The sequence below is a fragment of the Malaclemys terrapin genome, chromosome 2 (genome assembly GCF_027887155.1).
Source record: "Malaclemys terrapin pileata isolate rMalTer1 chromosome 2, rMalTer1.hap1, whole genome shotgun sequence".
Lineage (NCBI taxonomy): Eukaryota > Metazoa > Chordata > Testudines > Emydidae > Malaclemys > Malaclemys terrapin.
This window is the reverse complement of record NC_071506.1, coordinates 17576795-17595138: the sequence shown is the minus strand read 5'-3', so window position 1 is coordinate 17595138 and position 18344 is coordinate 17576795. Positions and strand designations below refer to the sequence as shown.

The following is an 18344-nucleotide window of genomic DNA, read 5'->3' as shown; positions in this document are numbered from 1 at the left end:
AGACACCTCGGATGAAGAAACACTAAGCAGATGGATGGCAATAAGTAGATCCCTACATATACAATTGCTCCTGTAAAGGTCACAAAGCACAGATTAGCAGCTCAGAGCATCAAGTTAGTTGTGAACAATCCCTGCAGGGTACGTTTTCCAACACTCCATGAAATTAGGTTGGCAGCTTATGAAAGATGCCACAATGCTCCCACATCTTGTGTAAAATCATGGGAAACTGCACCCATGTTCCTCACACCAGCATTTGGAGGAAAGGAGTGAAGGACTGCATGCTAGTCAGAAGAGAGAATATTGAACCAAAGGTATCTGCATAAATCCAGTGTTAGATATGGTGTCACAGGGTGAGCTGGCCCTTTAACAGGTTTGGGCCTCACCCTCACTTGTGGCAGGTTTAACTCATCTCCTCAGGTAACGGGAATTAGTATAATGAGCATGAGAAGGGGGAACTCAGAGCCAGGTCTGCTAGAAAATATAATAGACCATTCAGAGGAGAGTCTAAAAGGGGCAGGAGGGGTGTTCCACACAAAGACACTCCCCATAGGGACCCAAGCAGAGGCCTGAGATGTGCAAACCTGCAAAGATCAGGAATCAGCTAGGAAGGCTGGAGTGAGGGGAGTAAGCTTGTGATGAGGGCCGGGACCAAGAATCCTGCCCCCAAGGACTATGATCTAGCTAGGAAGGCTGGATGTAAGATCTGTGTTGTTTTGTATTTTACATTAATAAACCAGACTCTTAAAAGGAAAGAATGATTGAGAAAACAGCTGCAGTGTGATTAACAGGGAAAGGAAGGAAACTGAGGGAGCAGCAGGGCCTGAAGCCAGACTGGGTAAGCTTTGCTTCATTCAGGAATAGCTATTGGCTGAATACTATCACTGACCATTTGCAGAGGGCAACATTCCCTTTCCCACAGCCAGATCCACAACAACCAGGTTTGAAGGGCAGGCAAGACGGCAATGGAAATGAGATCCGTTGACCTTCCCAAAAGATCTGATCTGCATGCTGGGGGTCAGTTGGGGCAGTCAATGGCTATCTAACAGGAGGAGTTGGAATATGGGTATTTTGGAGGGAGGGATAGCTCAGTGGTTTGAGCATTGGCCTGCTAAACCCAGGGTTATAAGTTCAATCCTTGAGGAGGACTCTGGGGCAAAATCAGTACTTGGTCCTGCTAGTGAAGGCAGGGGACTGGACTGGACTCAACTTTCAAGGTCTCTTCCAGTTCTAGGAGATAGGATATCTCCATTATATTTGTGACAATCTTCTGACCAGCCTTTGCTAAGTGCCATTTTACAAATAGCACCAGAAGGATGCTTTAAACATTGCATCAAACCTATTTAAATACTGGAAAGAGAAAATTTGTCAAAGGCAAACAAAAATTATACAGCTGATGGGATCATTCTCCATCTTACCCAGGAATGCCGCCTGACTCGAGTTTGTTTGCAATATCCACATCCCACGACCAGACATCAAACTGCCACTTCCGTAGGCCCAGCACCCCACACAGCACTGATCCAGAATGTATTCCGATCCTCATGTCAATGTCATGCTTTGTTCTTGACCTAACATACCTGTTTTTGTTAAAGGGTTAAATACACAAAGAAATACAAGATCAGCTCATGCAATCAACTCCATAGAAGGCTGTAACTATGATCCATGTGGAAAAGTCACATCTTCACTGCATCGTAACAGCTGTCCTGCAGGCCTTGCCAGATAACAGGGCAGCTGCAGAACTAACATCATTCAGAGGTTTTACGTGTTTAAAAAACGTAGTCTATAAAATGCAATACCAATTTGGCATATAGGGATACTTGATAGCCATGCACAATTAAGAGATAACATTCTGGGTGGCAGAGTATGTGCAGTCATAAAATGGTTCTGAAAGCTGGATTATCATAGCGGTGCTTAACTGCATGCATGGTTTGATGCACACATATTATTCCTATTTTGCAGAAATATAAAGAGAGAGAGAGAGAGAGAGAGAGATGTTTAAATGGAAGCAACTGTAGGGTCCACTGAGTCTTTTCCCAGAAAAGCGTAACTGAATATTTAACACACCAACAGAAACTATTACAGTTAAGATATACAATGTTCTCATTCTACCCTCCTCCTACTCTGAGTAACTCATTACTTTCCAAAATATCCCTTTTCGGGCTGACATTTTCTAGGGTTGGTCTTTGCCCAAAGGTGAAATATTTGTTAGAGGGTTTGGACAAAAATGCTCCTTAGAATATGAAGGGATTGAAAAAATATATACTTTTCCCATTATAACAAAAATTCTTGGGATCCTTTTTGAGCGGCTCTGCAGTCAAAACGGCTGGGGTTGCATAGCTAAAATCTGGCATGGAAATAAGCCTTATTAAAAGAAGTATCTTGGGCCATGTCTACACTATGGGGACTATAGCAGCACAGCCATGGTGTCTTAGCTTTACCGGCATAAACGTATAGTGTAGATGCAGCCTACAGTGGGCTTGTTTGTCCATCGCTGTTGGAACACCACCTACCTGAGCAACAGTAGCTATGTTGATGGAAGCATTCTTCCATTGACCTAGTTGTGTCTCCATTGGGAATTAGGACAGCATGGATTTTTCACACCGCGGAGTGCCATAGCTACGTCAACTTAAATTTTAAGCATAGACCAAGCCTTGGGGTGTGCTTGTAAAAATTGGTGAGGATTTGCCCAATTGAAAATTGTACCCTGCACACTCACAGAGTACATTTTGCACAAGGCTTTTCATGAAGCTCATAAAATATGCAGTTAATGGAGGTTGCATTATGTATTCACGCATGACTATCTTAGCTATGTAGCAAAGATGCCAACGCCCCGGCAGATCTTGTGAAATGTGAGAGGGCTAGGGAGCACTACTTTGCTATTTGTATGGTTTGCAGAAAGAAACACTCCTCTGATATGTTTTAAATGTGCCAGGCCTGAGGGAAGAGCAAAGTGCCTTCCCCAATTTCCCAACATGCCAGGTTCACAAGGAGAGGTGCTTACTTCGGTAGATCCCTAAGGGGCATGGGACATGACATGTCCAGGTTGCCCATAATACAGATAGTTCCAGATTTAGGAACCTGCATGCACCATTGCCATTTTTTTCCCAGTCCAAGAGATATTGTGCACACAAAGCCAATGTTAAGAGACTGTTACAGTTGTCTGGAAAACAGGAAATGCCAGAGATAAGCTGCATAAACAACCCTCAGCTCTGTCCTGTTGTGTGTATGCATCATGGTAAAGTCCACTTTACAAAAATCGCCCTGAGTTGACATTACTAGGCAACTTTGTTAACACTCTCAGAAAGGAAATTATGTGCTTGATAATCAGCTGGTTTAAATCAATGTAGCTCTACTGAAGTAAATGGAGCTCCACTAGATGAAGACCTGAGCCAAAAGATAGATTTACAATGATCTTACACTAAATTAGTACCTTCCTTTCAGACTGATTCCAATGCAGTGTATGTAGAGACACTAAACTAACTTTGCACCCCAGAGGTGGTCCTTCCAAGTGAGAGTTGAGGCACTTTGGCTGGGCACTGTGGAGCAGCTCACAATAAGTTACCTGTGCTATACCTACTGGGAGGACAAAGAGAGTAATGTCTTCAGAGCTGTCAATCTGACACTATTAATGAACTCTAAATTTGCCTTAAAAAAAACCCACTACTGTTTGCACTAACTAACATCCTTCCTGGCAGTCTTGGAATAAATAAAGTGCACGGCAGGCTGAAATTTGCTATTTCTTCATACAAGTCCCAGTCCTGCTACCACTGAAGTCAATGGCAATGGTGCACGATCATACCTTAGGACAGACAAAGAATAAACTGAGCTATTTCACGATTCCTGAGCTGCACATCATAGGCTCAAATCTGACCTAGTCAGATCATGTCTAGGGACAAAAGGATAAATCGCTCGTTTCCATTCAATCCTTGGCCTTTGATTGCTGTCAACAAGGACATCAATGTAGTGTGTGAAATTGAGTTTCAAAAAGGAAGAGAAATTATATAAAAATGAGAGGATTCACAGAAAAAGCAATTCACCTTTATTGTCCTCTCCTGCACATTTTCTGAGAAAAACGATGACTATAATATGTTCCTATGCAGTTGTTATCCTGCTAGCCCAGCACTTACTCGTCAGATCCAGACACCAGGAGGTCTCAGTGACCTTGGCAAGAGGGGTAGACTGAGATTTACACATTGAAAAGCTATTTTTTGGCACATTTCCTCCAATGTATTGAACAAAAACATGTTTCTCTATAAACAAGAAGCACCTCTGGCTTTCTTACTCCACCAGCGTTTTGTTCAAACCCGCCTATTGTGGCAAATGACTTGCCAGTGGCTCTTGGACTATTGTCTCTTGGGATTCTGAATTTTCCTCTGCACAATTTTGTCATTTTTTACATTTTATTTTTAGGATTTTCACCTTTTTGAATCCAGTGCCAAAACTGGCATCTGAAAGAAAAACTTATTCTTCTCCAGCAGTTATTGACTGGGAATTAAGAGCAAATTTCAGCATGGCATGTCCAGAGTTAGGGCCTGGCCCTTGATCTTTCAATCTACAGTATCTATCAAAGGTATGGGACTCCTTTTCAGCCCTCCTCTTCAGTCAACATCAGAGAGAGGAAAGAGAAAGAACCTTTCTAACTTGAGAAGTGCCCATTGGGCACTGAAACGGGGCCCTGGCTGAAAGGAGAGTATATGGTGTGAACGAAGCCTATGAACACGTCTTGGAGTTACTGGAGAGGAAAGAGAATACCTGCATTTGAGAAGTGACTGTTTTTGTGTGGTTAGAGATTTGTTGACCAGCCAGACCTAAGCCTTGGAAAAGATAATGGATAGGCATTACATAATGGATAGAGCTGCTTGGAAAAATTCCAATGAAACAATTTTTCATTGGAATTTCCCGAGATGTCAAAATAAAAAAATTCTGCAGAGACAGTTTGATTTTGGCAAAACTCCCACTGACTTCAATGGGACCTTGAGGTTTTCTTCCTGGTCAGCATTCTCTGATTAGTAATTAGGTTCCGTAGCTGTTAATAAAAGGCTTTTCTGTGTGCATGAAGAATTTGAGCTGAAAGTCAGAAATTTGCCTACTTGCTGATTTAAGAATGCATTTATATATTATCATACTTTCCTATTGCTACCTGAATACCAGATGCTTTGGAACTTTGGCCAATGCAGTTTAGTTTGTAAGCTCTCCCAGGCAAAGAAAACCTTGGGTGTAAAAGCATATAATGTACTATTGGTGCTAGATAAAAAATAAAGCCATGATTTGTGTAAGCCTAACATTGTGAACATTATATATCTAATGGGATAGTAACTGCTTTTAATTTAAAGCTAAATAAGGTCTAATTACAAACAAACAATGAAACAAACAAACAACTTTTCTGATCTGACTGGTTGATTTGTGGAAATTTCTCAAAAGAACTTAAGTGCTTTTTTCATATTGATATGAAACAGAAGTGGGCAAATGAATTGGGCATGTAGTCTATACAGGGTGATTCTGGGAACTGTGTTTTATTTGGGAAGGAAACTACTATTATTTGTATTTTAAAAGTTAGATAGCAAGATGCACTAAATTACTGAATGGCTTGCAAAATGTGGCTAAGATCCAAACACTCATAGGATAGAATACTTTGTAGATGGCCCTAACACAAGGTCAAGTAGCTGTCTAATGCAAAATTACACTCTGGGCCCTATATAATTTAGAGCAGCTTCAGGGATGGATTTACTCTGGAATTACACTGTTAGAGCTGATATGAGTAACATCACTATCTGTAGAGGTTCTTATACCATGCTCATCACTGAATGCCTATGAGCTGATATTGTAGTAATACACACTACAATAAAGTCATGGAATACATTGCGGTTTATGTGTCAGTATTCTCTAACAAAAACATTATACATTTGTATGCAATTCCACAAATTCAAGCATAAACCATTAGAAGTCTGTGCCTTTCCATTTTCTAATTACACTATAACACTACATCAAATAATTACATTGCCATGGCATATTTCCAATTTTGTTCCTATTATTTTTTCATAATATGTCTTAAGATGGTGGGTATCGGGGGAGGGAGGACATTTAAGAATTAAATTAGGGTAGTATTAACTATAAAACAAAAAACAGGAGCTATGTCAATTTATACCACCTGAGGACCTGGCCCTAGAGTTCTAAGCAAATAGTTGTGTGTATCTTTTGTTTTGTTCTGATGTCCACATTTCCCATTCCCTATCTTCACGGCAACTATGCTCATTTTTATACCAACTGAGGATCTAGCCCTATATGATTAGCAAAGCCAACTAGAAAAGGCATCTAATTTCGGATCATTTGTGCTATGTCAGGGAGTTCAAAAACAACTTTTGAACATTTTAGTGCCAAGGCACTTTCTTTACCGTATGTAAATCACTCTCTGAATTCATATATAACAGAATAAGGGGTAGGTGGGTCAGGTTTCTCAACAGACCAAGAGAACAGGTCAAAAAGCAGTTGTTTCTTGGGAAACAGCAGGAAATTTGGCAGGTCTGCTACTGAGATCATGCATAGTAGCTGCTTTTCTTGAATTAATGTTATGACTATTAGAGACTACGCATAGATAGACTGGTTTATAATGAAGACAAGCTGTTATACTGTTTCCAGAGTTGAGTTTCAGTTGTGTGGTGAGACTACTTTGGTCATAATAAATATTCTTTCAGCTGGCACTTTAGTGGGCAGGTATCCCAGACACTATGCCATCCAAGACTCCTTGACCTGCAAAATAAGTGTGTTGGTAAAGTTTGTTTGGATTTCCACTACTGTGCAGGGAGACCCCGGTCCCTCTGATGGCAGAACTGACACAGCCTCCCAACCTCCCTTCTCCTAGTGAACTAAGCCTCAGGAACAAAGAAATTCCAGGGAGGAGTTAGCCCCAGGTCCAGAGAAATTCAAGCCAGCTGAGCAATCACAGAAGCTGGTTCAACACGGACTGTTGGCCACCTATGTTATCATAGATTTATAGAGTTTAAGGCCAGAAGAGACCATCTAGTGTGTACCATCCTGAATATCACAGGCCATTACATTTCACCCACTTAGCCCTGTATTGAGGCCAATAGCTTGTGTTTGGCCAAAGCGTATCTCCCAGAAAGTCATCTGGTCTTTATTTGAGGGTGTCAAGAGATGAAGAATCCACCACTTCCCTGGGGAGTTTGTTCCAATAGTTAATCAACCTCCCTGTTAAATATTTGTGCCTTATTTCTAATTTGAATTTTTCTGGCTTCAGCTTCCAGCTACTGGTTCTTGTTATGTCTTTCTCTTCTCTCACTGCAAGGCATTTTTTCCTAGCCCTCAAATCAACATCCTTTGAAAAATGAGGACTGCAGAAGTGGATGCAGTATTCCTGTGTTGCTCTCACCATCCTCAGGCCGTTCCTTCAATTTTCACTCTGGATATTCTCTGCCTTGTGCTGATTGGCTGTTTGCTCTACTTCCCCTCCAGATGCCACTCTTAAGGTTTCCTCAGCTCAGCCTCACTCCCTTTGCCTTCCATGCTCCCACTCCAGCCTTCCGCCCTTATCTCCCAGACCTATCCCCAGCACCTTCCTCCCTTCATCTTTTCAGTTATCCAATCCTCTCCTAACTTAACCCCACCCATATCATTAACCCCCCATCACAAAATAAATCCACCAACCCTTGCCCCCTGTAGCACAGAACATGATATTTGGAAGCCTCCACACTGTTCACTCTGCTTATGTGTGCCATCCCTTTCTCCTATCCTAGATTCTATTCTTGCTAGGTCCTCGGCAGCACTGTCTTCTTCTTCTGTTAAATTCAAGTATATCCATAGAGCTGCATGGGAAGTGGTCAAAGCTTAGAACTGCACAAGCAGCATTGCCCAGCAGTCCGATTCTGGTTATTGGAACTTCCATGTAAATATTTTCCACCCTTCAAGAAAGGCTTGAATTGAGCTAACTGGCCTAACTGTGTCTCTGATCTAATCTCCTGTGGAGTCCTCCAAATATTTTGTGCCTAGAAGATATTTCTTTTGTGAAGCCTTCAGGAAAAGAAAAGACATCCCATAACCACCAAAATGTAACCACTGGCAGGATTTCGTTCAGACCCGTCATGCCAATAATAAGCTCTGCAGGGGTCAGTTCAAAAGCCTTCAATACACACAAGTTTTTCCATTCTAGCCGTGAGAGTGATTTCAGTTTGGAATGACAGATTTTTGTAGGTAATGCCAGGCTGTCTCTCAAACATGTAAAAGGCAGAGTTTGCTTGGATGATGATGATAGCTCCCAGAAGGCCCCAGGGATATTGAAGTCCCACTGTGCACTGTACAAGCACACAGGACCGGCTCCAGGGTTTTTGCCGCCCCAAGCGGCGGAAAAAAAAAAAAGCCACGATCGCAATCGCGATTGGTGGCACTCCAGCGGCAGCTCCACTGAGCGCTTTCTTCTTCGGCGGGAATTCGGCGGCAGGTACTTCCCTTCGAGAGGGATCCGCCGCCGAATTGCCATGGAACAGCCCGACGTGCCGCCCCTTCCCCTGGGCCGCCCCAAGCACCTGCTTGCTGGGCTGGTGCCTGGAGCCGGCCCTGCAAGCACATAGTAAGATCCCCCTGCCCCAAAGTCTTTGTAATCTAGATAGACAAGACAGAAAAAAGGGTGGGAGAAAGAAAGAATGATCATTTCCCCCACTTACAGGTGGGGAACTGAGATACAGAGATTAAAGCTGGGATCTTTAAAGGAGCCTGTGAGAGTCTGGCCAGTTAATTTGGACTGGGATGGTCAAAAGTGCCTAAGGAACTTAGGCTCACAACTCCAACTGAATTTAACTATTACTAAACTTATTAACAGGTTTCAGAGTAACAGCCGTGTTAGTCTGTATCCGCAAAAAGAAGAACAGGAGTACTTGTGGCACCTTAGAGACTAACAAATTTATTAGAGCATAAGCTTTCATGGACTACAGCCCACTTCTGGGCTGTAGTCCATGAAAGCTTATGCTCTAATAAATTTGTTAGTCTCTAAGGTGCCACAAGTACTCCTGTTCTTCTTTAAACTTATTAAAACTATGATAAACTATATATTACCATAGTGACTAGAGACCAGCTGCTGGAGCAGTAAATAATGAAGAGAACAAGTCACTGTTACAGAGTGATCTGGATCACTTGGTAAACTGGTGCAAGCAAACAATATGCGTTTTAATATGGTTAAATGGAAATGCATCCAACTAGGAACGAAGAATGTAGGCCACACTTACAGGACGCATGACTCGATCCTGGGAAGCAGAAACTCTGAAAAAGATTTGAGGGTTCTGGGAATAATCAGCTGAAAATGAGCTCCCAGTGTGATGCTGTGGCCTAAAGAGCTAATGCGATCTTGGGATGCCTAAACAGAGGAATCTCGGGTAAGAGCAGAAAGGATATTTTACCTCTGTATTTGGCACTGGTGAGACTGTTGCTGGAATACTGTGTCTAGTTCTGGTGCCTACAATTCAAGAAGGGGCTGTTGATAAATTGCAGAGGGGTCACACAAGAACGATAAGAATGATTGAAGGATTAGAAAACATGCTTTATAGGATAGACTCAAGGAGCTCAATCTTTTTAGCTTAACAAAAAGAAGGTTACGGGGTAACTTGATTACAGTCTATAAATATCTAGATGTGTAACAAATATTTAATATGGGCTTTTCAATCTACCAGAGAAAGGTACAACATGATCCTGGGGCTGGAAGTTGAAGATAGACAAATTCAGACTAGAAATAAGACATAATTTTGAACAGGGAGAATAATTAACAATTGGAACAATTTACCAAAGGTTGTGGTGGATTCTTCATCACTGAAGATTTTTCATCAAGCTTGGATGTTTTTCTAAAAGTTATGCTCTAGAAATTATTTTGGGGATGTTCTATGGCCTGTTACAAAGGAGGTCAGACTAGATGATCACAATGGTCTCTTTTGGCTTTGGACTCCGTGAAAAAGCCTAATCAGTAATGAGGCCCCAATGTGCTAAATGCTGCACAAATATATAAGGAGACATGGGTCTCTGCCCCCAAGGAATTTACAATCATAGAGGAAAAGTGACCTATGAAGGACTTGGCAGAGGGTGTGCTGTCAAGTTTGTACAAATGACTTTATCTATATAAGAGAGACAAGGTGGGTGAGGTAACCTCTTTTATTGGACAAGCTTTTGATCCACACAGAGCTCTTCTTCAGGTCTGGGAAAGGAACTCCCAGCGTCACAGCAAAATGCAAGGTGGAACAGATTGTTTAGCATAAGTAGGTAGCACATATTGTAAGGGAGCTTTCAAGGTACAGTGGCCTGTTAACACCTCTGCAGTCTTAGGACAAAAAGAGGGGGTTAGCGGGTTACTACGCTGCATATATTTATATATACAACTGAAATACTTAATATTACTCATAGGGCTTGTCTTCACTACTGGAAGTCGACCTGTTATGCTACTCCAGCTACATGAATAACATAGTTGGAGTCGACGTACCTTAGGTCGACTTACTCCTGTGTCTTCACAGCGCTGCGTCGATGGGAGATGCTCTCCCGCTGACTTCCCTTACTCTTCTCGGGGAGCTGGACTACCAGAGTCAACTGGACAACGCTCTGCTGTCGATTTAGCGGGTCTTAGACCCGCTAAATCAACACCTGCTCTATCGATTGCAGCAGCGTCGATCTCCTCAGTAGTGAAGACAAGCCCATAGATAGCTTTTTTCCACCTATAATTTCCGTGATTTGTGCTTTATACTTTGGTTGTGGGACCCGAAGCAAAATACCCACCACACTCTGCAATATTTGGTCTGTTAGTTTTGTCGGCTCCCTTCCTACAGATAAGTAACAGCAAGGTCCATTATTTAGTTGCATTTTTATTAATTATCTTCAAGCTCCATTTAAATTCAGGACACAGTAATATAGTGCAGTCCACCGTAACTCTCTAATTCCGTGGGACACATCAGGGATTAGGAAGGTCGGCAGGTGGAAAGGTGGGAAAAACCAGGAAATGGAACACACAAGAGGCTGGATAGGAAAACAGCAGTAATACAAGGAGGAGTTTTGGTGCGGGACTCACTGGTTTGATAAGGAAGGCCACAACAGGAGGAGCAATAGGAGAAGGATGCCCTGGACCAAAAAGTGGGTGGTTTTGAGGCGATGGGTGAAAAAGGCTGAGAATGCTTCTTTTGTAGCACTGGAAATTGGGCACTAGCGGGGCAAAATACTTGACTATAAATGGGCTGCTGAAGCCTGATAGATTCAGTGCACATATTGGATCAAAATATGCAGAACTGGCACTAGGCATAAGCAGACTAAGCAATTGCTTTGGGCCATGAGCAGCTCATGGGGCCCCCTATTAATTATTAGTATGTGTTGTGTGTGGGGGGGGGTGCTCCCTGCTTAGGGCTCCCAATGGGCTTGGATCACCTCTAAATACTGTACGAGATCAGAAACAAAGCTATCTACATACCGGAGGTTCAAGCTTTAACTAAAACTTTCATAGCTCCTGTGGAGTTAAGGGGCAACCTTAACATAATAAGCAATGCCTATTTAGCTGACGAATCTTATACCACTTATACATTTCTCTCTGACCTATTATTCAGATAAAGCCATTGCCCCTGCTGTCTATTTACTGATCTTTGATTGTCAAAGGGATTATAGAAAATGAGCCAGCCTTGTTTTATCCTAAGCAATCTCATCTTAAAAACATTGAACATGAATAACTGCTAAATTCCAATCTGTGGAAAGACAATGGCCATTGTCTCCTCCTCCACCTTCTTACTATCATCATAGATATTATGTTATAGGTTCTAAATCATAGTATTTTACTTAAATGTATTCAGGTTCTATGAATGTGGACCTGGTGAGGCTTCACAGATAAAAAAAATTTCTGTCTTGCGCCAGTAAGTCGACAATCCATCTCTGAAGCCAATGCGCCATCAAGACAATATTTGAAGATTTACTCTGTCTAGCAATAAAAATGCTTACATAACAGACCACGGGACAGTAGCAACAACACCAAAAGAGGACAGAGAAAAGGACAAAGAAAAGAATTACCTGATAGTTTTGATCATGCTGAGTCCCATTTCAACACAACAGTGGGCATGGTCTTGGCGAGGTTCCGGGAGCCCAGAAACACAGTAGTAACAGTCCCCCAGGATCTTAATTCTAAGGCAATGATGTTCCTAAATTAAATGTATCAAAACAGAAAGATTTTTAGTAATGGGTTTGTATTTGCAACACAAGCATGGAGGTGGCGGTGAAAAAACATTGGAAGGAAATGTAAAAGGTTTTCACTATACTCAGTGTGTGTATGTGTGTAACTAATACTATCTTGGTTTGTTCTGATTTTGAAAATTAGTACTTCCATTATATATAAATTACTTATTTTTTGTGGGTGTCTGAAGTTCTTATTGCAGGTGTGTGAAGTTCTTAGTAGGGTTGGGTAAGAAGCTAGGCAAAGGTCCCAGAAGCTGCACAGTGGGTTAATTAGAGTCTCACATTTAGGAAACCACAGAAATATATAGGGATTGATCCACACCATAGCGTGCCCTTCCACTGACTTCACTGGGCATGGATCAGGCCCACAGAGAGGAACAACACATTCCCTGTCTGGGAAGTTATTGAACATTGGGGACGGGGAATAAACAATGTAGTAGGAAGGAATTCCCAGGGTTTTCCTCCTCTACCTCTGTCCCTTACAAACAAATCTGACAATATATCCAGCAATGAAATGTTGTTCATTACATATAATTATATTAAGAAAACAGTTTCTTAGTTTCTCATGAAGCAATTACTGAATGAATGCTACAGGCAATGTTTTGGAGCACCTCCACCCCTCTGTGACAGAGTGCTAGGTATGAAAGCCTGAGTCAGCATTCTGTTCACAGCCACTCCAATCAGGGAAAGCAGATTGGAGTTTACTAAGCAGAAGTATGCCTAATATGTGGGTGGGGCAGGGCAGAAAGGCTGATTAAGCCATTAGCCAGAGCCCACAAATAGGCACAGGAAGTAAGTAAAAAGGGGGAAGCAGACAGTAAGAGGGAGAGAGAGATTGCTCTCCTCTGCTTGTTAACAGCATTATGTATGTTGTGAAGATGGTGGGACTCCTTTATAAATAAACTGTATAAGGTGTTGGACCAGCACAAGGGTCTCTGCATAGTCTGACGACCGAGAGAGAAGCAGGACCAAGGAGGACCTGTTATACCCTCCCTTCAAGATTTTTGTTAAAGTGAAAAAACAAACTTAAATAGTTAGATTTAAAGAGTTATTTATTTTGGTTTGGATTTCTTTTTTTTCTGTTATCTCTTCGTTCAGGTCCGCAAGGCAAGAAAATACAGAACAGCAAGACCTTTTGAATCTTATCCCCCGGAGCATTTTCCACTTCTTTTAAAAAAAAGGTTTTTGCTTCCAATACAATTGCAGACATTCCCAGAGCTTGATCCAATACCCATTGAAGTCAGCAGACTCCCATTGATTTCAATGGGCTTTGGATGAGGCCTATATTCCAAAATAAAATAAAAAAACAGATGTCATTGGTCACAGATACAGTACATATTTATTTGCATACCATCCAACTAGAAATGTTCTTCAATTTCAAGGGAAAATATAGTATTTCATCATATATAAAGATATTACTGGACTCTATAGTAATGACGGAAGCACCATATTATCCTGTTTTTACATCATTACTTTGGCATATCCTTTTCCAGTGAAACAGCACTCAGAAACAACCAAGTATTCACGGGTTCCACTCTCCACTGTAGTTGATGAAATAAAATTCATTTTTACCAAATCCCCAACCCACCAAAGCACTTACAATTGTGTTCAATTGTAAGCACATGCTTACGTGCTTTGCTGGATTGTGGTCTATGGTTGAGAGTCAATGTACTGTAATTGGAATTACAGGGTTCAGAGGTACAAATGTGGATATTCTAGAGCTGGACGAGACTTTTCATGATGAAAAGTAGTTTAAAGAATAAGTGCACTTTAACACCAGATGAGCGTATGTTTGTATGGTAGCAGGAAAGCCTGGCAGTAAAGAAGCAGACATACAAGGGAAGCAGTGTAGAGATTTCTTAAGCTCCTGCATTAACTATAAAATTTGGTCTCCTTTATCTATAATATCTATCCCTTTTCTCCTTGATGTCCCAAGCACCCTCCCAGGTAAGCTGTACTTCAATCAAAAGAAATGGAGTGAGAGCACAAAGGTGCACTAATAACACAGGGGACTGCAGGTGTCATACAACAGCAACTGCCAGTGCCTGCCATGCCTCTAGAATTGGTTATTGGCAAACTAACGGGGACTCTATGCTACCATTTACATTATTACAGAATCAGAGTGGAGTCTTGCAAAACAGCCTTGGAATATTCTTTTCAAATACTTAAGTGGTGAAAGTGACCTAATTACAGTATCACTTGGGACCAAAGCTCCCAGTGAAGTCAACGGAACCTTTGAGTATGCAGGTTTCAGAGTAGAAGCCGTGTTAGTCTGTATCCGCAAAAAGAACAGGAGTACTTGTGGCACCTTAGAGACTAACAAATTTGTTAGTCTCTAAGGTGCCACAAGTACTCCTGTTCTTTTTGAGTATGCAGGGAAGGTGAAATCCACCCCTGAGTGTAGAGGTCAGAATAAGCTTATGCACCACATAAGTGTTACTGAAGCCCTCAGTGGGACTTGAGTGGTACATAGGCCTTGGGCTGGCCCTCTGTACAGGGGTGGATTTCAGAATGAATACAGGATCAGGCCCTTGCAGTGCAATGCATTGCTTTCAGAGTGTAACAAGGGATGTTAAAATGAAGTAAAGCTTCTAAAACTGTAAACATTATATCTGCTCCTGTCCTCCCCTTACACACACACATGCACACTATTGAACTACTAGTAATTCCAGATAGGGCTAAAGGGATATCTTTTCTGACTGGATTGGGACATCATCATTCCTAACACAGAGGTACTAAAGGTTAAATTCTGCTCAGAGATGTGACTCCAAGTCAAACAATTTTATGTCAGTAGGAGTTGATTAGTGATACCAGAACTCTTATCTTAAAGAGTTTCTGTAGCACCTTCCTTCTATGTGGTTCTAGGCACTTTATAATTACTAAAGGACAGATCCTGATACCCATATCCGTAATAGTCCCGTTGATTTCAGATAGATAAATTATGACATACTATAATAAGAATTGTGTAATATTATACTGATAGGAGGCCACTGGATTAAGGTAATGGATTCTTGAACAGATTCTTTCCCACCGGGGACAATTACAAAATTGATCAGTTGATGATTCGCCATTCTAACAAAAAATGGTCAACTTCCGGGTAGCGAAAGAGTCTCTGAAAGAGTAATGCTTATTATGTACAGCTTGCTATCCTTTAGGGAAAAATCCTTCCAGTGATAAGCGTGTATGTGACCCTAATATGCCTGGTTATTCTTGAAATATCAGCCTGTTCCCTATAACACTTATTTGCCATTAACCAAATATCTAATCTGAGCTCCATTAAAATCTCATGCAAAACTGGAACAATCTCAGTGGTTTGGATCTTGGTGCCTCATTAAAAACAGTGGGTGAAATCCTGGCTTACTTGATGTCAATGGCAAAACTTCCATAGATTCTAATGGGTCTAGAATTTCACCTTGCATGTTGACCATCTGTTTAAAAAAAAAAAAAAAAAAAAAACCAAATTGTTGCCAAAAAGAAAAGTAATGTAGACAAATGATAAGAAATACACATCCTTACCTGTCACATGCTAATGAGGGTTTGTTGCATGTAAGTGTGAATATATGTGTGAGACCGAGGACATATTTTCAGCGAGACGCTGGCTAGATAGATGTAGCCCCCTGCAGAATTACCACTTCTACTGTTTTACTGAAGCAAGCACCCGCTCTTTTTAAATCTCTCTTAGAAACGTATTTCTTCTGTGATGGCCACGAGTCAAGAATATTCAAGACCTTACCTGCCTTGTTTTTGTTTTATAAAACAAACCCTGAACTGAATCATTGTGATGGGCTCACTGTCAACGCGTGCGTGAGCTGAGTAACAGTGTCTCTGTGCTGCCCTCACCAATTCCTCCTGCCGTTTATTTCCTCCACTCATTGTCACATCTAAAATTTAGATTGGGGAGCGACCATGGGTCGGGTTTATTGGTTTATGGCTGTTCTGTGCCACTGGAGCAGTGCAAATTTGGACCCAACTTACTGATGCCTTTTGCCCAGCACGTCTCTCGGTCAAAGAAAACAACAACAAGGAATAACCTGCCCTGCCTTTAGTATTCAAGCCTATGGCTGTATACTAGCCTGATTACAATAGATGATTAAAAAGCTGCAAGCTTATGTAAAGTGAAATCCAACATCATGCAGAAAAAAATTACTCAACTGCAAAATGATCAAAATGCTTTAAAAAAAGAAAGATGAACTGGTTAGAGCTATATTTCAAACCAGCAGTTGCTATTCTGCTCTTTCATGGTGTCTCATTCATCCTCTTCTGTTCCTTATGTTCTCTTCCTATTCCACTTCCCTCCCAGAACCCCAGAAATTCTCCTTTTGCTTGTGAATGACAGGCAACACTGCTCAAAAAATACGCATTAGTATCACTCACCCCCCTGTGATGAGCATTATTTTCTGTTGGTTCCAATTAGTCTCAAACTGTCTCACAGATACTGGAAAACTTCCTTTCCCTCTAAATCACAGCTTCTCATCTGATTTGAATGACAGTGTTTAGGGGCCTGATCCTGCCATCCTCACGCAAGCAAGACTTCAACTGAAGTCAAAAGCAGTTTTGCCTGAGTAAATTGAGCAGAATCATGCCCTAGATGATCAGTTCTTTCAGAGATCCTTAGCAGTTAATAGGGAGTTTTTTCCCCAATCCAAAGCACCTTAACCCAGAGCAAAAGGGAATTTGCAGTCCTACCGTGAACATATGAGCTGATTATGACAGAGCAGCATGTGAATGATTTATGCTTTGGCTTATTAAAAACACCAGCAGTGACTGGAAAGAAAGCAAAGCAAATTGGCATAAAATAAAGCTGAAGAAATGAGTTGCTCAAATATCAAACCGCTGAAACACACAAACAGAAACTTCATTAACATTTCTTGTCTCCTCAGGCAGAAATTCTAAGGAAAAAAAATAAATAAAAAGACTGATCACATTTTGTAAAATAAACCCAGTTTATCAGCGTTCCAGCTGCAGTGAATTAATCATTCCACCCACTTTTCAAAGGAGCCCAAAATGTTCACTATCAACTAACCAAACATTCAGTTTTCACAATTATTTCAAGCTAGACTCCATATTCCATAAGTGAGGAATTGGGTGAGGTTGGAGTGCAGAACACAAAAAGTCCCTCAAAATGTTTGCTAGAGCAAAGGTTTCCAAACTCTTTTATAGCAGATTAATAGATCATAAGGTCAGAAGGGACTATTATGATCATCTTGGGTAACAGTTTCAGAAGCATGTAAGTGACTTAGGAACTGAAATCTCATTTTCAAAAGTTGCTTTATGAGCCTATGTCCCATTGAAAGTCAATGACAGTTAGGTTCCTAAGTGACTCTTGAAAATGAAATTTGGGGGATTTTGAAAATTTTGGCCCTCATCGAGTTTGTTTTTCTGCTAAGGCTTATAGAACTAATCATGTGCATAAAGTGAAGCATGTGCCTAAAGGTTTGCTAGATTGGGGCGTTATATGGATAAAATAGTTCCCTTGCTGACCTAATAGGCTTTTTATAGTCTCTAATGCTATAACTATATGAAATGAAAATGGTTCTAGAGAGCTTTTGTAGTGGATAATTAAGTATTGGACACCGTCGGAAAACCCCCCCTCCAGAATGACCTTTAAGAATGCATGACTTCAAAGAAAAGTTATAGAAACTAAAGGTTTTCTAAAATTGTCATTATATATCTACAGAACGGTGAATGAAATGCTTAGTTAAATGTCACTGACATGTACATTAGCAGTCCAATTAATTCTCCCTCTTGGTACAACATACCATTAATCTAACATGTTACTGTATGATGTTGAATTGTACTCCCTTATTTACATGTATATATGACGTTTAAATAGTCCCTTTCAACCAGAGATTCCAGAATACTCTACACCAACTACATATACAAGGATTCACACAGAACAAAATGCAGCCACCACTGGCTGGAACACAGAAACTGATTAGTAGGGCACTGACATAAGATAGGTTAGATGAGGAAGTGAAGCAGAATACTGTATCCGGGTGAAACTACACAAGGAATTTTAAGAAGATTGTCATTACCCAAAATGGAATTTGACCAGGACTCCAACAACCTTTTGCAAAAAGTGTCATGGGACCTTTAATAACCACAAGTGCCCAGGACCTCTATTTTACACTGCATATGAAATATATTACCTCCAG

The 18344-nt window shown here is 41.1% G+C and overlaps 1 protein-coding gene across 3 annotated transcripts in view; it reads right to left on the bottom strand.

Annotated features, from left to right (window-relative positions):
• Window positions 1-18344, bottom strand: part of ADCY8 (adenylate cyclase 8) — a 174997-nt gene that overhangs the window by 71613 nt on the left and 85040 nt on the right. For all 3 annotated transcript variants that reach the window (XM_054021076.1, XM_054021078.1, XM_054021077.1), the window contains 2 exons: window positions 12028-12155; window positions 1416-1574 (listed from right to left, as the gene is read on the bottom strand). In XM_054021076.1, coding sequence (XP_053877051.1) covers window positions 1416-1574; window positions 12028-12155 — 287 coding nt within the window. The remainder of the gene's footprint in view (window positions 1-1415; window positions 1575-12027; window positions 12156-18344) is intronic.